The sequence below is a fragment of the Chenopodium quinoa genome, unplaced genomic scaffold (assembly GCF_001683475.1).
Source record: "Chenopodium quinoa cultivar QQ74 unplaced genomic scaffold, ASM168347v1, whole genome shotgun sequence".
Classification (NCBI taxonomy): Eukaryota; Viridiplantae; Streptophyta; class Magnoliopsida; order Caryophyllales; family Amaranthaceae; genus Chenopodium; species Chenopodium quinoa.
This window is the reverse complement of record NW_018742810.1, coordinates 1,616,573-1,642,622: the sequence shown is the minus strand read 5'-3', so window position 1 is coordinate 1,642,622 and position 26,050 is coordinate 1,616,573. Positions and strand designations below refer to the sequence as shown.

General features: G+C 36.6%; 4 protein-coding genes across 6 annotated transcripts; 1 reads left to right on the top strand and 3 right to left on the bottom strand.

Moving 5' to 3' along the window:
• Positions 1-891: 891 nt before the first annotated feature.
• On the bottom strand, positions 892-6,834 carry LOC110725270 (DNA polymerase I-like). 3 transcript variants are annotated; one of them, XM_021904756.1, is made up of 8 exons: positions 6,163-6,831; positions 4,215-4,385; positions 3,391-3,625; positions 2,260-2,482; positions 1,978-2,164; positions 1,732-1,861; positions 1,150-1,349; positions 892-1,064 (listed from the first exon to the last, which is right to left on the bottom strand). In XM_021904756.1, the coding sequence occupies exons 1-5, from the start codon at positions 6,481-6,483 to the stop codon at positions 2,062-2,064; spliced, it is 1,053 nt and encodes a 350-aa protein (XP_021760448.1). In that variant the 5' UTR covers positions 6,484-6,831; the 3' UTR covers positions 892-1,064; positions 1,150-1,349; positions 1,732-1,861; positions 1,978-2,061. The 3 variants fall into 3 exon arrangements, with proteins under 3 accessions (XP_021760448.1, XP_021760449.1, XP_021760447.1); XM_021904757.1 differs by having other exon boundaries at positions 892-1,349; positions 2,022-2,164; positions 6,163-6,834; XM_021904755.1 differs by having other exon boundaries at positions 892-1,349.
• A 923-nt stretch (positions 6,835-7,757) lies between these two features.
• LOC110725269 (dihydrolipoyllysine-residue acetyltransferase component 5 of pyruvate dehydrogenase complex, chloroplastic-like) lies at positions 7,758-10,995 on the top strand. Its single transcript, XM_021904754.1, has 5 exons — positions 7,758-8,615; positions 9,034-9,225; positions 9,360-9,447; positions 10,259-10,329; positions 10,448-10,995. Exons 1-5 carry the CDS (start codon positions 7,758-7,760, stop codon positions 10,634-10,636), a joined length of 1,398 nt encoding a protein of 465 aa, XP_021760446.1. The 3' UTR covers positions 10,637-10,995.
• Positions 10,996-11,070: 75 nt separating this feature from the next.
• On the bottom strand, positions 11,071-14,770 carry LOC110725268 (leucine-rich repeat receptor-like tyrosine-protein kinase PXC3). Its single transcript, XM_021904753.1, has 2 exons — positions 11,952-14,770; positions 11,071-11,807 (listed from the first exon to the last, which is right to left on the bottom strand). Exons 1-2 carry the CDS (start codon positions 14,491-14,493, stop codon positions 11,500-11,502), a joined length of 2,850 nt encoding a protein of 949 aa, XP_021760445.1. The 5' UTR covers positions 14,494-14,770; the 3' UTR covers positions 11,071-11,499.
• A 1,886-nt stretch (positions 14,771-16,656) lies between these two features.
• LOC110725267 (probable LRR receptor-like serine/threonine-protein kinase At1g34110) lies at positions 16,657-19,594 on the bottom strand. Its single transcript, XM_021904752.1, has 2 exons — positions 17,507-19,594; positions 16,657-17,301 (listed from the first exon to the last, which is right to left on the bottom strand). Exons 1-2 carry the CDS (start codon positions 19,101-19,103, stop codon positions 16,889-16,891), a joined length of 2,010 nt encoding a protein of 669 aa, XP_021760444.1. The 5' UTR covers positions 19,104-19,594; the 3' UTR covers positions 16,657-16,888.
• Positions 19,595-26,050: the final 6,456 nt, after the last annotated feature.

The window sequence follows — 26,050 nt, the reverse complement described above, 5'->3', positions numbered from 1 at the left end:
ATACAAGTATGATTAGGCAAAGATTGTTTTTGTAAATGTAACATAATGTGATCAAACCTTAATTTGAAACTCGTTCAAAGATGAAGCTCTAATTTTTCCCAAAAAAAAAACTCCAAATAAACATAACCCACTAACTTTGTTATTGTACTTTAAAAATTTTAATTACAGAAAAGATGATGCACAAATCCACACTCTACTTTGATGATTAGTACTTTTTGTTAGTTGTTGCATCTTCTCCTTGCTTAGGTCATTCTCAATTCAATTAGAGACTAAAAACAGGACTTTTAATTATCTATAACATACCCAGCCAATTGACAAACTTAGGTGGGAAATTAGTAGCACAAGTACGATGTTTAGATACAAAACTCTTCAAGCAAGTGAAAAGCCAAGTTATTCTAACCACACATTGAACTTAATATTAGCTTAATAGAGAACTTTCAATTAAATAGATTTGTCAATCGAGTCAGCCAAGTCATTTTAGGTTGAGTGAGTTCATAATGTATTTCAAAGTACATTCGAGTATGGTATAAATTGGTTTTCAGATTGCTTTTGGGTAAAATTGTGTCAACATAACTTTCACAACTAATTCCGTGCTTCTGATTCCAAAGTTTCGTTTGAAATCAATCTTGTTTAGCCCCAAACCAAAGAACAGCTAAACCTAAAATTTCATGTGGATTCTAATCATTTATTCGGTTAAGGCGGTCACACCTTTCACCCAATCTATAACCATGCATGGCTAGACTAGCCTAAAATGAGAAGTAATTCTATAACTATAACACAGGGTACTATCTTTCCTTGCCATTCTTAAAGTATCTTCAACCAGAAATTGGTAGGTCCAAAATTCCATCCAATAAGAGATGAAAAGATGAAAATGAAGCCTTAACAAACATGTTTGTAAAAGCAATGGACCCAAAAATGAATAATATGATTAGTCCCTCCCAAAAAATGACATTTGCAATGACGAAATTCTGATGTCCACGGGAGCCGCATGCAAACATATTTACCACATATTTTTCCACGACTACACCATCCAAATCTCATACAAAAAATTTCCAACTTCGCAACTGCACAAAATAGAAGACAGCTGAACGAGTAACGAAAATGCCAAAGAGGATATACAAAGACAACTTTGAGCAAACAGAGCAATACCCCTGTGCTTGATACATATCGAGCCAATGAAGTAAGCAACAGATATATGACAACGAATTCAGGATTAGACAGGTTGCAGTGACGCATAAACAGGAGGGCTGCATAAGATTTTCTTGATAAACAGGAGGGCTGCATAAGATTTTCTTGATCTTTGGTTGTTGATTGTTCGCTTTAAGCAATACGTGGAAAACGGGCGACACCTACAGCGACAATTTAGAAATATAAAAATACATATAAATGCATGGTAGTGAAGGAATCAATAAGGCTGGTGAGAGCACAAACATATTATCCATCTTTTATTTCTGATCACGTTGTAAATGAAGCAAAATGGACAGCATGCAAGGGCCAGCTATTTAAAATCTATAATGTAAGAACACAAAAACATTTTTTGCATTTGGTCTAAATGATTTTATGCCTTTGTTGGAATGCCAAGGATCTATCATGGATACTTGAGGTGTGACAAATAGTGGAAGTAACATAGAGCTACAATCAAATTTACTCAGAAGGTAAAAATGATCTTTTAAACTCCAGTTGCAACCGCATTAGGAGGCCAAAATATAGGTTAAGAAATTGTGATCTTACCAATCCGCTTATCTTCTCTCATGCCATCATGGAAATCATCATCTTTTTTCATTTGGATTACCCAAGCAGGTCTTGTCACGGACAGATGTCAAGAATGGTACAGCGATAAATTACTCAAGCACCCTCTCACCTGCAGGAATCAAATTCTTTAGTGATAGAACATAAGCAATTACAACATAGGTAAATTTAATCAACACTTTAATTAAGGGTGTGGATGTGTGTATATAAACAATGAATAAAGCAAACCTTAAATATGGATATACAGCATATGCTTGCATACTCGAGTTTACCATATTGATCAGCAGGATCCTACATCTGAGAATTGAGGATTTAGCTTCCTCTCAACAAGTTGTTCAGATTAGCTAGAGAAACCGAATCATTTGTTGTCTCTCTTTGGGATAACCACTCTTCTTTAAAATGCAAATCAATGTCCCTAGAATAAAGCCACATGATCAATCTTCAAGATCTAACTTCTACAGCAATAAAAAGATATACATAACTATGTAGTATTGTCGTGAGTCAACTTACCTCCTCAAGGAAAGAACTTGGTAGTTCCTTCTAAGCTCAAATGTGTATTTTGTAAGGGCTTCTTGGACATATTGCTTTCCAACAGTTCTCACAGCAGCTGCATTCAATAAATTCTCTAGAGATCCATGTTTTTTAATGAGTTTAAGAGCAGTCTTCCGACCAAATCCTGAAACCAGATTCTGGATTCCAGGAACACCATCAACTTCATCGCCAATAATGCATCCTACAGAAATGAAACTCCTTCAGAAAATACTTGTAAGCCAACCTCAAAAGAATACTTATCTGTGATAGAATTCATATTGATGATTATACTTGTGTGAATCAAATCTTAAGTAAACAAGTTCTGAAATTGTATACTTCGTAAAAAAGAAAAACCAGCAGACTTGGAAAAATTTACTAGTGGTGTTCCTTTTAGATAGTTAAATAGTGCTCTTTTTTCTGTAAGTGTAAATTTTTTAAAATTTCAGTTCATATACATCTACAATATTCTAGAAACATGTGTCCTGGTCCTCCTGGCCCTGTACAATAGTAGATTATTCTGCAATATTAATGTCCTAACGCAAGCAAATATCGAACTTAGAAAAAAAAAATGTTCAGATTAGCATCATAATCACAGCATTTCTCCTTAGAATCCACTTGATGACAAATGCCTTCTAACCCGTCCTCCCAAGCTTCATAACAGCTTTAACAAATGCAAAAAGAACGCAAAGTAGATAGCAAAATTAACAGGGAAAATATGCAAGAAAGTCATTTTTGGTTGATGAAGATCCCTAGATTCCCTACAATAGATGCTACCATGAAATCATGGCTATTCCTTGTGATAATTTTTTACATCATTTTGTTGATTTGCTTCATGTAGTTTGTAAGTGGTTTAGCTTGTTGTTGCTGTTATGTATAAGATTGGTGATTGTTTTGTCAGTAGGGTACTTCCTGGAAATGACAGTTTTGGGCTTCACTCATAACACACCCTACACATGGGCAAGGCTCTATCAGGGGTTTTTTTTTTGCATGCAAGACCCTTTTATTCTTTGCAATTTAATGATAACAATAGCAGGAAAGTCATAAGTTGCAAAGACAGCAAAAATAGCACATGTTAACTGAAGATAAAGGGAAGATGATCACAAAACTCACGTAGACTTAGATCAGACTGCGGGTCACAGCTATATTGAGCAATATAATGCTTCAGTGTATAAAAGGACCACCTTTCGAGCTCAGGCACTGGTTGAACAAGTTGCACATCTTCTGAAATCAATTGTTTGAAATCTTTATCAGGTGAAGCAATGACCACCCTCTTTCCTCTATCTAAGACTTGGTTAGCTAGGGTAGCAATAACATCATCTGCTTCCTGACCTTCAAGCTTCAAGACCTGTATGACATTAATGTTAAAATTTAATTAGCAATAATAGGCATTGAGGATCAGAAATCTTAGTTTCCTGTACAACCTTATTTAGAAATTCAACACTAATCCTTCAGTTCTATTATTTATAGATTTGAAGTCTACTACTATATTTAGATATTAATTTATATCTAGCTGAAACCAGCAGAGATAGAAGAGGGAGTAAAAGGAAAAAAGCTACACCATCACCAATCAGTCCACCACCTAGGCACCAAAGACACACACAACCCCCACCCAAAAGATGGGGACTGAGAGGAGTCAAAGTGCCAGGAATAAAGGAAGACATTGACGTCCTTGAGATTCTTAGGCAAACTGTATGGTTTATCAAATCAGCACAAGGGCGGTTACCATTCATTTTTGTTCTTTATTCCATTTCCTTTTCTTTGGCCATGAGAGCATTGATGCAACTTTACACTAAGGAAATGACATATTATTTTATGATATTCTTTAAGTTACAGTTTCTATTAGTGAACTAATAGAAGATTTGAAGCAAAGAAACGTATAAGAGATTCAGAAAAGTCAGCACAAAAAAGTAAAAGGAATATTATTTTCACCTTACCGGCACATTACATTCTTTCAGAAAATCTATAACAGGTTTAAGTGACCTTCCAATTGAAAGCTGTTCGAATCCCTTTGATGTATATATACGCCTTAAATATTTGAGCCTGTGTGCTTTATAAGACGGTAATATTTGTTTGCGGTGTTCATGGCCTCCTTCCCCATCGAGTACCTACCAAAGAACAGATCTTTTCCAGGTAAAGATCAACGGCTTATGCATAAAAAAAGTACCATAGCAATAAAGATATTCTTACACAGGAAAAACATGTTCCAAATTCCAATGCAAACTATTCGTTGTTTTCCTGCCAAGTTGTTATCTTTCTTTTGAAACATACAGTCTCATAAAAGATAACCATACGAAAAACACTTCTTAAGTGTTTTATTACAGCAACACCTACTCAGCAGTGATGGTTGCACAATGATTACAGCATGACAAAGTTAATACTTGGTCAATGTACATAGTACTAAAATATCCATCTCAGTAGAAGCCTTGTTCAATACTTGGTAGAACATATCACCTTAGTGTGAGCAAAGAGATTTTTATACTTCACAGAGTCACAGACAGCCTATTCTTCACTATTTCATAGCATTTACAACTCAGCCTATTGTTCGGTTGACATACAAAATCATATCATACAGCTAAACACCACCAAATTGGGACATTGAGATTCATGAATGTACAACTTTTTATCCATGATTACTCTTTGCTATAGATAGTTCTATGGAAAACAAAAACTTATAAGCTCCCTTACATATAATCAATCAGTAAAAAAGTTTCATCTTTTGGAGAAACTAAATTAAATGGATGGGCAAATCACCATATTTTTTGACATCCCAAAAAGGAGCATTATTAAGTAAACATTGTGAGATAGAGGAAGTAAGTAAATGCTTAACACTGACTATATGAACATTTCAGTCAAACAAATGATTACATTCACCTCCAACCCTTTTATGAGTTAGAAGGACATGTTTCATCAATTGGCATATTTTGAAAATAAGACAACCAATGAATCCAATACAACTAACAGTCAACAATCCAGGTTTCTTGAACCAAGATCCAAAATATATCTGGATATTAACATAGCATCCATCGAAATAATATGTAATGAGCTTATATTGACTCTTGTAGCACAAACCATCCTTTGATGGAGACATTATAAGACCAATAGGCAACGAAATCTACATTTCATAGTAAACATATTCTTGTTCTATTTCTTACACTTCTATATAAGCCTTAGCAGCTTAGCTCATGGCTTAAATTTATACAAATGAAAGCAATCTAGTCTAGCAAAAAAAGTCAGATTTAGCAAGATATACCTTACATGAATATCCATCCCCTTCCTTCTCAAATTTAAGGGCGCGTTGATCAATGCTGGTTGATATGCAAGTAACATCATAATGCACGTAAAACATTGATGCATACTTCCCACAAACACCGATTGGGAGCATTGAACATGGAAATTACATAATAAGGCACACCAACTTTTTAGGTTTCAATAAAAATCATACCCAATGAAATTTCTACCTAAAGCTCTCAAATTTAACTAGCAACTCCCCTTCAATGATAAAAATTATTCTTAGCATCACCCATCATCCTTCATTCATGTCTTTCCTATTAAACTCAGCAGCCACACTACATTTCTTTGAGGAAGCACATTATCTGATAATTCTCAAAACTCTTAAGCAACAAAGAATACATAAAAAAAAAAAAAAACAAATGAACTACAAAAAACAATCAATTCAACTCTTTTCTACCAAATTTCTAAAATTGAAAATCATATAAACAATCTCAAATTCAACTCTATCTTCATAAGATTGAAATATAAACTGCTCAAAAAAAAAAGATTGAAATATAAACATCAAAATTCCAAAACAATCATCTCAGCTCAAAAAGTCAAAATCAGTACTGCAGAAGAATCAGTCAAAGAGATTAGGGAAGAGAAAATTACAGCAATAACAGGATGATTAAGGCTGACTTCAGAAAAGAAGAGAGAAATCCAGTGAGCAAAAGAGTGTAAACTGGGTGAACTCCCCTTATAGCAAATAGGGTTTACATCCAAAAGGAATACCCTTTCCTTAGTTTTTGCTTTCCCTGATAAATTCCCAGGAATTGAAGAAACCTGCTCAGTAATTGTTTGGGTATTTGAAGAAACTGAGGAAAATACTTCGACCTTCTTGTACTTCAATGGTGATTTGGTGCTCCATTTGTTATTGTGAGGGAAAGAGAGAAATGTGTGTAACTGCAAGATGGGTGCAGCAGTGCCCAACATTTTCTCACTTCGCCCGCTAACAAGATAAGAAAAAGATGGATCGTTTTGATCTTAGTTAGGACTTCGGAGTCTTGGCAATTTGCAATTGGCAAAGGGAGGTACGAGGGTAATTGAGGCCGGTTTTTTTTAGCTTTATTAGAGGTGACAATTAGGTCGTTTGGATTGAGTTCAATTTAGTTCATAATGGTCTTTATATTTTATTGTCAATAACCTTTTTATAATTTTATATAAAACGATCATTGTTAGTCTAGACTCTAGAGGGTTAGGTCAGAAATCAGGTTAAGTGATTTTGATTATAGTTCGAATGTTGAATCTCGTGATTAAGTGCATGTCAATTTTTCCATGTCTAAAGTCATTTTGAAACTTCATATGCTCTTCAAATGCTCGTAAATAGACTATGTATCAACTTCCTAGGTCATACGCTTATCTTAAACACTTCCTACCTACTCAAGTGTATCAAAAACATTCCAATTTTAGGAGATTACTCACAAAAGGAGACTTTCCTAAAAAAAAATCAATCTTTACAAAATCAACATCATAGGGTAGAATTACATTTTTTGATATAAGACTAACACAAATGAATAAATTACATGCCAAAACCTTAACCACCTAATATGCTATGCTCGTTTAGACATTTTCACATACACTTTCTAACATTCTACAAATTCATAAGTTTTTTAAAGTGTAAAGAGAGCTACAAAAACAATAATGTAGCAAATATTCATTCACAAGTTTTAAGTATCACCTCTAACACTTTAACCAACTAAGCTAGTTGACATCTGCATAACTTATAACTAAAGTTTGTAATGACTTATCACATATTTACTTATTAGTATTAATATAAAAAAAAAGAGGGAGCCCCAGTTAATCTCCGAGATTAACACTCCAAGTTAATCTCCTCTCACAATTTTATGCATTTGTTTTCGTGCCACTTTACTATTTTACTTTTATTATTTTAAAAATAAAAGTAAAATAATATATTGTGAGAGGAGATTAACTTTTCATGTCAATCTCAGAGATTAACTTGAATTCTCCCTAAAAGAAATGAAAAAAAAAAAAAAAAAAGCCCCGGCAATAACCAGAATGATCAAAAACAGGTGAAAGTTAGTTCAAGTTTCGCTCAACTCTTCCTTCCCCTGCTTTTCTCTTCGATGTAATCGAGGCTCTCTCTGAAACCAAGAAACAACAACACTCTCTCCACTCCCTTCATTCCTCTTTCTCTCTCCTCTAATCACACTCTAAAATACAGAGCAACAATTACAGAGCTTTCAACAATGGCGAACCTCCTAAACCTCAAAACCACAACATTCCTCCCATCTTCCCATTCTCTCCGTCTCACTCGACCCCTCCCCACCCTCGCAACCCGACCCGCAACCCGAATCCGGGCTAAAATCCGCGAAATCTTCATGCCAGCACTCTCCTCCACCATGACTGAGGGCAAAATCGTCTCTTGGATTAAATCCGAAGGCGATAAGCTCTCTAAGGGCGATTCCGTTGTTGTGGTTGAATCTGATAAAGCTGACATGGATGTTGAAACCTTCTACGATGGTTTCCTCGCTAAGATTATTGTTGATGAAGGGTCTTCTGCTCCTGTTGGGTCCGCCATTGCTCTTCTTGCTGAATCCGAAGCCGAAATCGCTGATGCCATTGCTAAAGCTACGAATGCTTCGCCTCCGGCTTCAAATTCTTCGGAGTCTCCGCCATCTAGCGGAGCTCCGGCAGTGGAAATTAGGGAGAATCTTAAAACTCCGGTGGTGAAGGAGGGAGGATTGAGTCTTTCGACTCATCCGGCGTCGGAGGGAGGGAAGAGAGTGGTGGCGTCGCTGTATGCGAAGAAATTAGGGAAGGAATTAGGGGTTGATTTGAGGGGTGTGGTTGGGAGTGGGCCGCAAGGGAGGATTGTTGCTAAGGATGTCGAGGCGGCGGCAGCGGCAGCGGCGGCTTTGGGGAAGGCTGAGAAGGTTGTTTCGAAGGATGCTCCGGTGGTGAAGGCGGCGGAGTTAGGGGAAATGGTGCCGTTTACGACAATGCAGAATGCTGTGAGTAGGAATATGGTGGAGAGTCTTGGTGTACCTACATTTAGGGTTGGGTATACTATTACTACTGATGCTCTTGATGCTTTGTACAAGAAGGTGAGCTTTGAAATTAATTATAATTTGATAATTGATTCATTGATTTATTGTTAGGTTTAAGTTTGATGTTTTAATGTTAATGGAGTGATTGATTTTGAATGGATTAAAACTTGAAAATCTTGCAAATGATCATTTTGATTGTTTGTGGAACAAATTCTATTTTTAGTGTAGAATTAATGAAATTGATTGATTAGAGGAATAATGTGTTGTGATCAGGTGTTATGTTTAGTTTGAAGATAATTAACTGACTGAATTATGGGATGAAATGTTCTTTTTATGTTAATGGGACTTAATTCTAATGATAAGAAGATGAAGTGATTACTGTATAGATATTTTAAACTGAAAAGTTCTTGGTTTAATTCATTAATTATTGGAGTGAATCACTGAATGCTTGTTTTTTATTTGAATTGATGATTAGTTGAAGTCGAAGGGGGTGTCAATGACGGCATTGCTAGCAAAGGCAACAGCTTTGGCATTAATTAAGCATCCTGTTGTGAATTCAAGCTGTAGAGATGGAAAAAGTTTTACTTACAATAGCCATATTAATATTGCGGTTGCTGTGGCGATGGATGGTGGATTGCTTACCCCAGTGCTCCAAGATGCTGATAAGGTTCAGTTCGTGATCACCATTACAATTTTATTTTTGGTTGAAGTGTGGTGACAGTTTTGCTGGTTACTAAATTAATCATCGGTTTTGTTGAAACTGTCAAAGTACCTTATTGTTTTTATATATGTTTGTCATAGGTTGATATCTACACACTTTCAAGAAAGTGGAAGGAGTTGGTTGACAAGGCTCGGGCCAAGCAGTTGCAACCTCAAGAATACAGTACAGGTACTTGGTCACAATGACATTAACTATGCTTTGGTCTGCACCTTGTCTAGCAGTCTTCTAATAACGCATCCCTTTTGAACAAATGAATTTTGGGACTATTGTTGACAACCTTTAACATTTTCCCATGACTGTATTTCTTGATGAGAGAGCCTTGGTTCTGTCTGATATGTGGTCAAAGTTGCTGAACACAGTCCAGTACCCGTCACCTGATGATTTGGATGACATAATTAACCATTTAGGGCTGAAAATTGGTCTCTTGTCTGCAGTTTTGATTGTATTGCGTGACATCCGTCCCCTCATTTTGTGTAGGGTCAATCTATATAAGTTTGCATAAGTATTTTCATTATATTGTTCTCTAATTCATAAGCCATCTTTTCACCTTTTTATTCTTCATGATGATGTTATGTGATAATGATAATGGATGAACAAATTGAACTAGGAGATCAAATGAGATTGGTAATCATTCAATAGATTATTAATTCTTCTTTTAAAGTGGATGTGTGTAAATTTAGATAGATTATTTTTGTACACATGTTTTGAACTTCTTTTCGAATTTCTGGTGGAATTTTTGGTCAATGAAATGCTGATGGCATTTGATGATCCAGACACTTACTTGGAAAACATTGTAGTTTACAGCAGAGTGGAGACTATGCTCTTTGCTATTTCAGGACCTTATGAAAGTTTTTTTTGCTCTGCAGTATCTGTCTTGAATGTGCAATATCTTGCACATACAAGCATCTGAGATTCTGAGCACTTTGTTATTCTTATAACCTTGAAATGTTTCTCATTGTGATACTGGTGACTTACTCAGGTACCTTCACCCTATCTAATCTTGGAATGTTCGGCGTGGACCGCTTTGATGCTATTCTTCCACCTGGAACTGTAAGTTCTTTTAATTGGATGCCCTTTTTTTTTTTTTTTTTTTTTTTTTAATGTCTAATAGGTTTTAACATTGGAAGCAGAACTGATTGAATTTTCATTTGTGAACTTAATACTCCAGGGAGCAATAATGGCTGTCGGTGCATCTCAACCTAATGTCGTTGGCAGTAAAGATGGTCGGATAGGCATGAAGAACCAGATGCAGGTGAATGTTACCGCTGATCATCGTGTTATATATGGTGCTGATCTTGCTGCTTTCTTGCAAACTCTTGCTCAAATTATTGAGGATCCTAAGGATCTGACACTATAGTTTACTCCCTTCTGAATTTGATACATGACTTCCAAAGTGTTGAGATATTCATTCCTCAAATGATGCTTCCCAAATTACAAGTGCTGGTAACCGTGTGGAGATTTTAGTATACATTATAAGCTCATGACTGGATTACTGATGGACTATTTTTTGAAAGAATTGCTCGTCTTGTGTTTTTCTCCACTGCTGGTCTACTATGAATCCGGAAATGTCTGGATTGTTGTTTGTCCACCATCATTGTCAAATCTGTTCCATGTATCATTGTCTTTTGATAGTTTTAGCAGTATTTGAGACATTTAACCATATGAACTATTGACAAATAATGTCTAATATAATGGCTGCCCTGTTTCAAAAGTTCCTACTATTTCCCATTGAAATTCCCTTTTTGTCAGCAAGTAATGTTTTTTTTTTTTTTTTTTTTTTTTTTTTTTTTTTTTTTTTTTTTGACAATGAGAAGTAATGTTGTTACAGATTGCAAAATGTGCTTCTATATATTAACGAGACTCGTTAAATACCCTGTTCCACTTTTTGCGCCTGTGAATTTTGAAGTATGTGATACAGTTTTGCTGAGTTTGTCTTATGATTTACAGTTAAAATGAAGAATGTTCTGCAAACAATGTATGATCATTTGTTAAAGAGAACTCATTGCATATATAAAGTTGTACTTATTGCTGTGACAGGGACTTGTGTTTATCAATTTTCATTCTAAAAAACACATTAAAAAGAATTTGGTGCTAGAAGTGATTGAAAAGCGTACAGATAGCTATGTATATTTACAAGACCATTACCAAGGCTGTCTTAATTTCTTGGCTAATTCAAAATCAACAATCTATAGTTATTACTCGACTTCTTCTAGGCTGTGGTCATCTTGCATTCAACAGCATCCTTAGCACACTCTTCATCTTTGGCCTTGCCTCTGATGAGGCGTTAATGCAAGCCAGAGCAATTTTGAGTACTGCTAGCATCTGGCTTCTGACTGATGTTGATGTCCGACTGACTCTGAAGTCAAGAATCCGATCCCATTTTTGAGGCTGTGTAGAATTTCTAAGAACCCACTTAGCCAATTCTGTCCCCTCACTAACTGCCTGCTTTCCTGTTAGCAGCTCTAGCAGAATAACCCCAAAGCTGTAAACATTTCCCGCCAGTGTCACCCGCATTGTGTAAGCATATTCTGTAAACCCGAGAAAATTACAGTTAGAATTTTAGGAAACCAACCAAAAGTGAAAGTAAAATCCAACTAAAAACATATTAAAGCAAAACAAAATGCATAAACTAGGTAATTTAAGATGGAAAGACTGAATTATAGATCTTTTACCTGGTGGAATATAGCCAACAGAACCTGCCACAGCTGATAGGCTGCTAGCGCTCTTCGAGGGGTCAATCACCTTACAAAGCTCGATATCTCCAATCTGCGGCTCCTTCGATGACTTGAGCAAGACAGTTTTGCTTGAGAGGTCAAAAAGCAGAACTGGACCGGTCGAACATCCATGGAGAGAGGCCAGGCCTTGAGCCACCCCGACTGCTATACTACACCTACTCACCCAATCTAAAAGAGTTCCTGAACTTCTATGTAGGGAATCAAACAAAGTCCCTTTGAATGACATTTCATAGATGAGAAAAGCACTATCTGCAGCCAGTGTATAAGCTAGAGGAGTCATGATGTTTGAACTGTTCATCTTCCCTAGAGCCTCTAGCTCCTGCCCAAAGCTTCCATGGTTGCTTGGTTGGAAAATCCTGTCGGTGCAGTTGAGTTTCTTGACAAAATAGCTTACTCCTGAGGGTATGACTGCTTTGTAGTAGGTCGAAAATTTGGTCTTCAAGACAAGGTTTAATGGGTTGGATACTGCTTCCATGGCTTTAGTAAAATCAATGTTTGATTTATGGGTGCTATTGGTTGTCAAGATGTGACTTTCTACAGCCAGAGGGACGGGAAGATCCGGCTGTCTTGACTGAACATCTATATCATGAACCTTGTAAAGTAGTCGCATTGAGAGAAAAACCCCAAGAATCGCGATCAAACCACCAAAGAGAGCTGCACTAACTACCACTGCAATTTTGACAGCAATTGACATTTTCCCGTGGTTGGTGTTTGGACTATCTGGCGGTGGATAATTAAGACCTAGATTTCCTTTGGTATCTACAATGACAGTGCTAGGAAATGTTGGAATAACTCCAGAGAGATTGTTATTGTCAAGTAACAACCATGTTAAGCTCCGCATAGTAGTTAGAAAGTCTGGAATCTCACCAGAAAATCTGTTGTTGGAGAGATCCAAAATCTCCAGGGAAGTTATCTGATCAAGTGATTTGGGGATTTGCCCTTCAAAAAAATTGTGGCTGAGGTTCAGAGAATACTGCAAAAGTGGGGGCATCAGAGGAATCTTCCCACTGAGATGGTTTTGCCCTAGCTGGAGTTCAATCAGGTTTTTGGAGTTCAAGTTGCCAATGGTTCTGGGTATTGAACCACTCAGCTTGTTCTCCTGCAAATGCAGGTATTCAAGTCTTTCCAAGAATAAGATGGAAGGAGGAATTGGACCGCTTAGCAAATTCCAGCTGATATTTAGGCTTGTCAACTTGGATAGCTGGGTGATTTCACTAGGAATATTGCCAACAAAATTGTTGAGCTGAAGACTCAAAACTTGAAGCTGCTTCAGATTGCCCAATTCTGTTGGTAATTCCCCGGATAGTTTGTTTTCAGCCAAGTTCAACAAGCTTAACTTCTGACATGAGCAAAGATCAACAGGTAATTTTCCAATCAAGTTGTTATTTTCCAGCTCCAAATATTCCAAGCTCTGAAGATTTCTGAAATTGATTGGCGAAATTGATCCCTGCAGTAAATTACCTCCCAATCTCAGCCTAACCAAACTTGAAGAAACATTCCCAGATATCGTTCCAATCAGCCTATTGTAAGAGAGATCAACTTTCTGCAAGTTTGGTTGTGACAATAGATCATTTGGTATTGACCCACTTAAGTTATTGTAACTTAAGTCCAAAGTCTTCAGATACCTTGTTATCCCAGATGGTACACTACCATAAAACTCGTTCTGGTTGGCTGCAAATCTCTGTAGTCTCGTGTTATTGGAAAAAAGATCAGGGACCTCCCCACTTAGCTTGTTGCCTGACAACACTAGCACTTCCAATTTAGGGAGCTCCTGAATTCTGGAAGGAATTTCCCCATTGAGCAGATTCGAACTAAGATCAAGAAAGGTTAGATTTCTGTAATCAGCAAGCTGTTCTGGTATAGTGCCTTGAAAAATGTTGGCTGATAATTGAAGTTGCTCTAACCCCTTGACTTCTCCGAAGTTGGTTGGAATGGACCCATTGAAACTATTTGAGCTAAGATTTAAGCTTTTGAGACTCACCAACGCGTTTAATTGCGTCCCAATGGATCCACTCAGCAAATTCTGAGATAAATCCAGGGCTTCTAAATTGGTAAAGCCATTCTCAAAAGAAGGCAGAGGACCAGAAACTCTGTTCCAGCTAAAATTAACTGATCTGAGCGTAGAAATATCGCCACAGCTCGATAAAAACTCAACTGGGATTGAGTTTAGGAGGTTTTTTGAAACATCAAGAACCTCCAAAGATGGAATTTGGCATGCAATAGGTAAGAAATTGGAACTGGTGAGTTTCAAGCTGGAAAGAGAGATTTTGATTACAGAGTTGTTGAGATTATTGCATGCCACACCGGTCCATGTACACGGGTCTTTGTTAGTATCCCATGAGAAAGAGGATACTTGGCTGTGAAGGTGCTCGGAGAGGTTGATCATGGACGATTTCTGCGTTGGAGATAGCTGCGAAGAAACCGAATTCAAGAAAAGAATGAAGGACAAGAACAAGAAATTCAGGCCGTCAATTTTCATGTTGGATAAAAGTGGAGTGTTTGAAGTGAGGAATTAAGAATGTAGAACGAAGAATTAGAACAGAGTAGCAAAACAGAGGTAAGAGTGAGAGAAGGGAGAAGAGGGAAGCAGAAGACAAGAGTATTGGCGTGTTTGAAAAGTTGAATTGACTTGGAAAAATCAGGCAAAGACTTGGATTTTCCCTAATTAAAGTTGCATTGACTGAATTGTGCTACATTACATTTAGACTATCTTTTCCCAAACCATTTTCCACGTTGATTATTATTTTGTAACTGCATGCCCCCATATGATAGTAACATCACATGCATGTACGCATATATATACGTTGTATAATTATACGGAGTATAAAAATTAGTCTGATTTACTTCCTATTCTATAATCAAATAAAAAATTACGGAATAGTTTTATAAATACGTATTCCTGTTTTTGATGAATTTTATTGATCTCCTTACTGGATTTTAGTTTCTTTTACCAAACAAAATTGGAGAAGGAGGGGAAGTTCTTTATCCTATATTTGGAACACTTTTTTTTTTTTTTTTCCATTTGTATACATTACTTGCTTCCACATAATTTGTACGGTTGAATGTCTATGCTTACAGCTTACAGGAAACTTCGATCTCTAATAAACTGATGACAATGTTACTTGAGAAAATACAGTGTGTGTTGAAATTTGATTCAGAATTTTTGTGAGACTGAAGACTAAAGCTATCTGATGGAGACATGCGGTTGAAGAAATAAAGATTATTGAATAAAATAATGCACTCGTTAATCTACGTTAAAATACGGAGTACAATGATTCAACAAATAACAAATTAACAAGTATTATTCATAGAATATGAAAAACCACTAAAACAAGTATTATTCATAGAATATGATAAACTACGTACAGTTTTAAAAAGTTTGAGAATTCCTCTGAAATTTGGAGATATTAATAGCTATAGTTACATAGATTCAGTTTCGGGTAAAAACAATGGGACCTTCGGCAAGGTCCTTTTCTATGGGTTGAAAACTGATCTCAGTCCAAGTGATGACTGGGCCGAGGGTTTCTTGCACAGCAGACACACGTAAACTAGTTTCGGGGGTGTTGCCGAGGAAGGTCTCTCCGGTGCCGAAGTCAGTACAGTGTTTAGAGAGAGAAAGCTAATTGCTTGAGACTTAATGTGAATGAATGTAGAGAGAGAGGATTTATCCTTTTCTCAATAGATAATTGGGCCGTGAATCAAGTGGGCTTGCCACATTGATCGGGCCTTAACTGACTTGACATGGTTTGGAGAGTTGAACCTTAACCTTGGGCATTTTAATTGAATCATTTATGGACCGGCCCAATTAAAGTAAATTGGACCCAAACAGGTTCTATGTGAATCACTGAAACATAGATTAGCATTCAACAACTGCATCAATGATATTGAGATGATAAACTACAGACTGTATTTATGTCAGAGACTTCCTCTGAATTTTGGCAACATAAATAGCTATAGTTACATATATTTTGTTATATAAGCTGTCAACGAAGCTGAAGAAGGCATATCTCCAAGTATGTTTTAGTGCAAGAGTACCACACACTCCCCAAAATCCAAAGTAGAATCCAAGCCCTATGGTCACTTACGCGTGTTGAATAATATTAGCAAGAACTAATTGCATTGTAGATAAGTGCCAAGGTTTCCAAGTCAATAAATCGAGGTTAGCAACTGAAAATTAATAGGTGCTGGTCAATGAATCTTCTCCCATCAAAATCTTAGATTAGTTTTCCTAAACCATTTTCCACATTGATTAGTACGAGTATTTTATAATTATTCGATAGTAACATCACATGCATGTATTTTATAATATACTTTGATTAAAAAAAAAAAAATAGTTTTACGGATATGCTATAATAACACTTGAATGGGTGATAAAAATTTCAGAGAAATCGAGTTGAGTAACAGAGTTGTTGGTGCATGTCACACCTTTCCATGAACTACATGGGTCTGTGGCTCTGTGCTAGCCTCCCAATTGATATAGGGTTTGTCATCCGAGAAAAGTTTGAATAGAGAAATCATGGTGGATTTCTGTGTTGGGAATAGATCAGAAAACACTAATAATGGATATAAGAAAAGATACAAGATGAAAATCAACAAATTTAAGGTGATGTATATTTTCATGTTTGTTTTCGTACTTAAAAGTGTGTGTGTACGTACTATGTAGGTAGGAAACTAGGAATAACTAATAACAGTGGCGTAATATTATTTATGTTTAAGTACAAGACTTCCAAGAAAATCTAATCTAGAGAGAAGTAGGTGGTGTGGTACACTGATAAACACTGAAACATAATATTATTCAACAGCTATTTGCATTTTCGCATCTTGCATCTAAGATGAAGAGCTGATGAAGTACAGAAAATGGAATATTTATTTATTTATGTCAGAGACTTCCTCTGAAATCTGGCGATATAAATAGCTACAGTTACATAGATTCTGTTATATATGGTGTCAATGAAGTTGAAGAAGGCATATCTCCAAGTATGTTTAAATGCGAGAGTGCCACAAACTCCCCAAAAACCGAGGTAGAATCCAATCCCTATACTCACATACAGCCCTATATAGAAGGATAAGCCATCTTCTCCTCCTTCCTCAGTGTCGCAGCTATTTGATACTGGATACCCACAGAGGTATTCATTCCCGCCAAAAGTTTGATATCCAAATATTTGCAAAATGGTTGGAATTGGTCCAGACAGATTATTGTTGGACAAATCAAGAGACCTCAGACAACCGAGTTGAGAGTTCAAATATGATAGCTGTGACATGTCTTCAAGAGTATCTGGAATATTGCCTGAAATAGACGACCCAGTTAAGTTATTTGAACTAAGATCCAAGGGTTTGAGATTCACCAAACCATTTAGTATCTCTTCTGGTTCTGGGATTGAATATGCAAGAAGACATTGCTAAAAAATAAAACTTGGAATAAAAGAGATTGTTATTGTCAAGTAAAAACCATGTTAAGCTCTGCATATCAGTTAGAAAGTCTGGAAACTCACCAGAAAATCTGTTGTTGGAGAGATCCAAAATCTCCAGGGAAGCCATCTCATCAAATGAGCATATGGCCCCTTCAAAAAAATTGTGGCTCAGGTTCAGATAATACTGAGGAATCAGAGGAATCTCCCCACTGAGATGGTTTTTCCCTAGCTGGAGTTCAAACAGGGAACTCAAGTTGCCAATGGTTCTGGGTATTGAACCACTCAGCTTGTTCTCCTGCAAATGCAGGTATTCAAGTCTTTCCAAGAATAAGATGGAAGGAGGAATTGGACCGCTTAGCAAATTCCAGCTGATATTTAGGCTTGTCAACTTGGATAGCTGGGTGATTTCACTAGGAATATTGCCAACAAAATTGTTGAGCTGAAGACTCAAAACTTGAAGCTGCTTCAGATTGCCCAATTCTGTTGGTAATTCCCCGGATAGTTTGTTTTCAGCCAAGTTCAACAAGCTTAACTTCTGACATGAGCAAAGATCAACAGGTAATTTTCCAATCAAGTTGTTATTTTCCAGCTCCAAATATTCCAAGCTCTGAAGATTTCTGAAATTGATTGGCGAAATTGATCCCTGCAGTAAATTACCTCCCAATCTCAGCCTAACCAAACTTGAAGAAACATTCCCAGGTATCGTTCCAATCAGCCTATTGTAAGAGAGATCAACTTTCTGCAAGTTTGGTTGTGACAATAGATCATTTGGTATTGACCCACTTAAGTTATTGTAACTTAAGTCCAAAGTCTTCAGATACCTTGTTATCCCAGATGGTACACTACCATAAAACTCGTTCTGGTTGGCTGCAAATCTCTGTAGTCTCGTGTTATTGGAAAAAAAACCAGGGACCTCCCCGCTTAGTCTGTTACCTGACAACACTAGCACTTCCAACTTAGAGAGCTTCTGAATTTTCGAAGGAATTCTCCCGTTGAGCTGGTTCAAACTAAGATCAAGAACGGTTAGATTTCTGTAATCAGCAAGCTGTTCTGGTATAGTGCCTTGAAAATTGTTGGCTGATAATTGAAGTTGCTCTAACCCCTTGACTTCTCCAATGTTGATTGGAATGGAACCAGTGAAACTATTAGAGCTAAGATTTAAGCTTTTGAGATTCACCAATGCATTTAATTGCGTCTCAATGGATCCACTCATTAAATTCTGAGATAAATCAAGGGCTTCCAAACTGGTATAGCCATTCTCAAAAGAGGGTAGAGAACCAGAAACTCTGTTCCAGCTAAAATTAACCGTCTTGAGCGTAGAGATAACACCACAGCTCGATAAAAACTCACCTGGGATTGAGTTTAGGAGGTTTTTTGAAACATCAAGAACCTCCAAAGATGGAATTTGGCATGCAATAGGTAAGAAACTGGAATTGGTGAGTTTCAAGCTAGAAAGAGAGATTTTGATGACAGAGCTGCTAAAATTATTGCATGCCACACCGGTCCATGTACACGGGTCTTTGCTAGTATCCCATGAGAAAGAGGACACTTGGCTGTGAAGTTGTTCGGAGAGTTTGATCATGGACGATTTCTGCGTTGGAGATAGCTTTGAAGAAACCGAATTCAAGAAAAGAATGAAGAACAAGAACAAGAAGAAATTGAAGCTGTCAATTTTCATGTTGAATAAAATTGTTAGTGTTTCAAGTGAGGAATTAAGAATGAAGAAAGAAGAATTAGAAAAGAGGAGCAAAACAGAGGTAAGAGTGAAAGAAGGGAGAAGAGGGAAGGAGAAGACAAGAGTTTGGCGTGTTTGAAAAGTTGAATTGACTTATAAAAATCAGGCAAAGACTTGGATTTTCCCTATTTAAAGTTGCATCGACTGAATTGTGCTACATTTAGACTATTTATGACTATCTCCATTAATGAGACTTAACTTTGAGTATTAAAATATAAAATGAATTGTTTTTTTATCTCCAATGGTGATATCCAATCCACTTCTCAATTTAACAACTCGTGTGAAGTGTAATTTCCCAATGGTGAGACTTTCTAAAGTATACTAATATAACTTTCAATTCATATTGTAAGTTTTTCAAAAAAAAAAAAAACTTAAATAAATTACAAACTTATTGGTATCCCTTGCAAAAAATAATGTCTCTCTCTTAAAAAAAAAACTCCCTCAAGATCTCATCATTGGAGATGGTCTTACATAAACCATTTTCCACATTGATTTTACAAGTATTTTTTAACATACAAATAGCTTGTTTAAGAAATAGTCTAAAATACAGATTACTTCTTACTAGTATTTTCTACTTCGTAATTAAATTGATAAGAGTAATATTAAATTAATAAGAGTATAAAATCTATTCCTGAATCTCAACTATTAGCTAAAACTTTTGGTGAAAAGGTTTTATACTCTTAACAGAATTAGTTACTTTAACATACAATATTGGAGGGGGGAAGGAAGTTATTTCTTCTACCACTGAGTCGGCATAGGGGAGGATATATTTGGAATACACATTTTTCTTCCATTTGTATGCATTACTTTGGCATTCGATACGACACTAAATTCAATGAACATGTAACTGTAGAAGATATAATTTGTTGAAAATTGATTCAGAATTTTTGTGCGACATTAAGGCTAAAGCTGTCTTGATGGAGACATACGATGGATGATTTGGAAAAAATAAATAAATTAGTATACTCGTATATATAATGCACTCGTAAATTAATCCAAGACTCTCAAGAAAACTATCTAAAGTAAGAGGTGGTGATACACTGAATCACCGATTTATTCAGCAACTAACTGCATCAGAGATGAACTGATAAAGTACAGACTACATATTTATGTTAGAGACTTCCTCTGAAATCTGGAGACATAAATAGCTATAGTTACATATATTCTGTTATATACACTGTCAACAAAGTTGAAGAAGGCGTATGATAGGCATGTCGCGTACCTAACAAAAATAACCTAACTAGACCACTATTATGTAGACGGGCAAGTAAGGATCGAATCCCAAGAGACTAAGGTTCACCTAAATTATCTAGACTCAAGTAATTATCAAGCAAGAATCAAACAATGGTGGAATAAACTAAAAGCTAATGTATGGAAAACTTAGAATAAATCAAAGAATATAATAAATCAATAAGCTAAAACATCCAAGATCAAGTATCACCACAATTACGATCGATGCAATTATATATCTACCCCTAACATACAATTCCAATTAACACGGGGAAAAGCAAACCCTAACCAATACCAAGGACCTCTTTCGAGTATCAATGGCTTCCCTAACCCACAATCAAGCCTATTCTCATGGTATCATGCAAATTAGAGACATTAAACACTTTACTTCACTTCCCAATTATCAATTCAACTACTCTCGTGATGAATTTCAAACCCTAAATTAATTTACTCAATTCCGTTAGAACCCAACTCTCGTTGTGATTAAAACTATGGAATAATAACAATACTAATTATCTCTAATCTAGTATTGGCATAATCACAATTAATTTAGCATAAACAATTGCAATAGTTATTAGAGAATTTAAAGAATTAATTCATGCATCAATCATAATTGGGCTACCCTAGATCTTGGAATAAGCAAACTACTCACACATATTGAAAGAAACAATAACAATAATAATCAAGGAAAACATAATTAAGAAACAAAAGATGAAAAGAAAATACCAAATCTTGAAATAAATGGAGAATGCAAAAGTAGAATCTTGAATCTTGAATTACAAAGCAATGTAAAAATAATATAGAAAACTAGGTCTAATAATAAAAACTCGATTGTCAAATATAATAAAGTTTGGGGTATTTATACTCCCAAAAAGATAAGAAAACGTAAGAAAGTTTAGCGCGTAATCTTCCTAAGAGGCACGGACGTGCCTACAAGAGGCACGGACGTGCCTCACTTCGTGTAAGGTTCTTCTCATCTTCTGGACTCCAGGCACGGACGTGCCTAGATAAGGCACGGACGTGCCTCATATGCAAATTCGAAGTTAGCAGGGGCACGGACGTGCCTCACTTTCAGAGAGTTTTCTTCAGTTTCTGAGGCCCAGGCACGGACGTGCCTAGCTTCCAGATTACTTCTTCTTTCTTTCTTCAATAATACATGGGCGTGCCTCTCTTAAACATGGCCGTGCTTGACTCCAAAAAGGCCTAAATGACTCGTTCTTCGACCAACGAGCTTCGTGAAATTCCATGGGCCTCGATTTAGTCTCATGACTTCATAAAAATCTCCATAATTGCTTCGTTAATCCTGAAATACATCAAAAACAACGAAACTACCCATAAAAGCATCAAATCATCGAAACTAAACCAAATCAAACCAAAATGGACTAAAATACTAAGCAAGACTAATAAAAACAACTAAAAAAGAAGACAACAAACATGCACAAAACACGGCTTATCAGCGTATCTCAAAGAGTCTCTTAAAGCAAGAGTGCCACACACTCCCCAGAAGCCAAGGTAAAACCCAAGCCCCATACTCACGTACAATCCTATATAAAAGTTATTGTCTTTGCTAGGAATTGGCCCGGTCAAGTTGTTCGAGCTAAGATTCAAGCTTTTGAGAGCCACCAACCCATCAAACCAAGCTCCAATGCTTACATTCAGTAAATTATAAGACAAGTCGAGGGACACTAAGTTGGTAAAACCACCTTTATTGAAACAAGGTAATTTTCTGTTGGAATATTTAGAGTGTTAATGGTTGCGCGTTCGCGAACCATGAGTTGCGCACGCGCTAGAAACGCGCGGCCGCGCTGAGGTCGCGCCTAAACCGCGGACTTCACTGGAATTTGGATATTTGGAAGGGTGTAGTTGGTGTGGCCGCGCGTCTGGTGGCGCGCCCACGCGTCTTGGATGGCGCGCCCGCTCTTGTGGTCGCACCTAAACCGCGTACCACTCTGCCTTCCTTTGTCAATTTCACAAATCAGATGAGGAGCGCCCGCGCCTCCTGGTGGAGCGCCCGCGCCAGTCTGTTTTTTCGCGAAATTATGACGGTTAAGTCTTTAATAAAAGGCTTGTTTCAGATTCGAAGATATACAGAAAACAATTTTTCTTCTTCTCCTCCCAAAGTATTCTCTACAATTCCTCACAAACTTCTTGCAAACTTTTGTGAGAAATCTCTTTCAATTAATTCTTCTTAGAGTTTTGATCATCTTTCATCGATTCTTAGTGCAAAGAACGTTGGGCTGTCTTTTGTATCTCAAAGAGTATTTCCGGATTAAACCCAAGCACCGTTGTGGGGGAAATTAAACTCTTTAGGAAAGTGTTTACACGCCTAAGACAGTGTATCAAGGAATTAGACTCAAGTGGTCACCGGTTTTCTCATGTTCATGTTGTTTGTTAAGGCTTGGAGTAGAGGCAAGTATATTATCTTTCACAACTAGTGTTTTCATTGTGTTTTTCTGTAATACTTTGATAAATTGGTGTTTGGTTGTAATACATTGAATTGTATTTGGATTATTGTATAATTTATTATTAATTATACATAGTTAGGTTTTGTTCCCACAATTGTTAAAGTAGTTCTTGTTGTTGAATTACTTGAAAACCTAACAATTTCCAGAAATAGAATTCAAACTAAAATCTAATGATTTCAGTCTTGGAAGTTTACCACATCTTGTGATAAAATCAGCTAGATAGTTGTTGGAAACATCAAGAACTTGCAATGATTGTGTTTGGCATGCAATTGATATAACACTTGAATTGCTGATGTAGTAGTTGGAGTGGGTGAGATGGAGTTGGGTAACAGAGTTGTTGGTGCATATCACAACTTCCCATGTACATGCATAATTTTCTGGATTTTGGAGAAGCTGAAAGAGGTTGAGCATGATTGATTTCTGAGTTGAAGACTGATGACAAAACACAAACATACTCCACAAAAGAAACAAAACAAAAATTGACAAGATGCCCATTTTCGAGTATGTGTTTGTTTCATCAATTGTGACAATGGCGTTATGTATAGACTCAGAAAAGGGAGATGAATGAAGAGAAGCAAAGGCAGAACGAAGTAACAGTATTAACGTGTTTCAAAGGATGAATTGACTTGAAATAAATGGGAAACAGACTTCGGAAAATCTCGTACTTGGCCTCACAAGTATTGTATTCCCATTATATCCTCTAGTGTTTATATTGTATTATCCATTTAACCTTCTTTATTTAGTAGACACTATTGACATTCAGCTATAATTTTTTTTTATTTGATTATACTAATGTCAAAATATAGATATTTGAGATCTTGTTAATCATACAAAGTACATAATTGAAGTTATTGCAAGTCAAAATCCACATTAAAACAAGTTTCAAGTTAACATGGCACAAATAAAACACAAAGATAATACTCTATATTTTGCAACATGAACTATTGTAGGGGTGAGCAAAAATTCCAGGTACTCGGAATCAGAACTGACCCGAAATTGAAACCGGAACCGGTTAGAAATTAGCGGGTCCGGAATCGGAATTGGACCCGGTGGTTCCAATTCCAGGTAAATAAATTAAGGACCCGTTTATAACCGGTTCCAATTCCATTTTTCAACTTTTTGGAACCGGAATTGGTTGAGTATCCGACTACCTAATATATGTTAAACTAAATAATTTTTAAATAATAAAAATACATTGAATGTATCTAGTTAGTATAATAAAAAAAAATTATTATTAATACCAAACATAGATACAAATAGCTTAATGCATGTATAAATATAAGTATTAAGCGCTAAAATCAAAATAACCGAAATAAGTATTATAATTTGTATTATATTTTAACAATTAAATATATAAGTGGGTACCCGGAATCGGAACCAGTACCCGGTGGTTCCAATTCCAAGTCCTAAATTTTAGGACTCGGTTGAACCAATTCCAATTCCGATTCCGAATTTTAGCACCCGGTCCCAACCAATTCCGGGTCCGATTCCTAAAATTTTGACCGGGAACACCCCTAAACTATTGTATGCAACACTAGTTTTTGGCCCCAACAATGTTTCCCAACTCATTATATTATAAAATGAGATTATACTCGTTGAAATGAGTTTGAGATATAATGGTTACGAGTATTATAACAAGAACAAAATCAATTGACTGCATGAACATGACTCTAAAAGTCTAAGAGATATACTAAGGTCAGTTAAAAAAAAAACAAAATTATACAAGTAAATGCTTAGGATTTTAACAGAGTTTATTATTCAAGTGGGGCATGTTGAAGAATAAAAAATTCATTCCCAAACTTTTCTGTTCTATTGTCTTTCCTTTTTCGGCCCCTTTGGCCATACGTCTAGAGGTGTTAATCCAGTCGTTCTTATTTTGGTTTAATAAAGTAAGGTCGAATTTTTTTTTCTTTTTTTTTTGACGGAAAACCGAGCAATATTATTAAGCAGAAGACAGGCTTAAATCAGCCATTACAAGTTCATGTATCTCAATAGGATATTCTTCTAACCAAACTCTAAGACCAACATAATTACTACTAAGTTTGCTAAGATATGAGCTACTCGATTTCCATTCCTTTTCGCAAATGCAAAAGAGACAGCAGTGCAGGAGCTAGCAAGCAAAAGAATGTCTTTGATAATATAGCCAAACTCGATCAGATCTGTTGTACCCTTCCTTAGGCAATGATGCAGCTTGAGATTATAAGTTTCCAAACACACTCTCAAGAAGCCTGATTCCATGTCTCATAGCCATTGCCTCTGCAACCTCCACATCAAACCTGCCAGCAATTTGCATACACGTACACAACACTACATCTCCAACCTCATCACGCATCACACCCCCCAAACCCACCTGGTTATGATTGAAGATGGCTGCGTCTAAGTTCACTTTAATTGTTCCAAATGAAGGCACTTTCCAGTAACACTCCAGAATCTTAGAGGTGGTGTGACTACCCTCATTCACATTGGCATTCTCGAACTTACCCGCAATACTCACAGCTTTATGTATGACATCTTCCATGTCCTTCTTCTTTCCTTCAAAAACCCATGCGTTTCTGCGTAACCAAATTCTCCAAATGATGCACCAGAAAATGTTCCACCAAGAAGGGTCTTTAAAGATAGCACGCAGCCCACTACTCCACTCCGCAAAATAAGCACCATTGAACTTCTCCACCACCAGCCGTAGGGGAGAAAAATACCATAAGAGCTTTGCCTCTTTACAGTGCACAAGCTTATGCAAGATAGGCTCCTGCACTTCCCCCACACATCGGGCAAACAGGATCCACATCCATGCCCCTGCTGATCAGCGTACCACGAGCAGCAACAGTTTCCCTCACAGCACACCAACAGAAATTTTTAATTTTTGGGGGAATCTCTGCATTCCAAATGCTATTCCATTCAAAATCAATAACAGCGGAGAAAGTAGTGGTTGTATCACGCACCTTCTCCATACTAAGCATATTATAAGCACTCTTGACAAAATATCTACCATCTTTAGACCAATGCCAAGCCCATGTATCCGGGCTATCAAAAAGAGGAATGGGAATGTTGCTAATTTCCTGCACTTCCACCAGCTCAAAGATGGAGTTGAGCAATTGCAAATTCCATTTTCTGTCATCCCACAAATCACACGCAAGGGTTGGACTCTCATTTGCTTCACGGTTGGTCAGCACACGAAAACTAAGAAGACCAGGCACC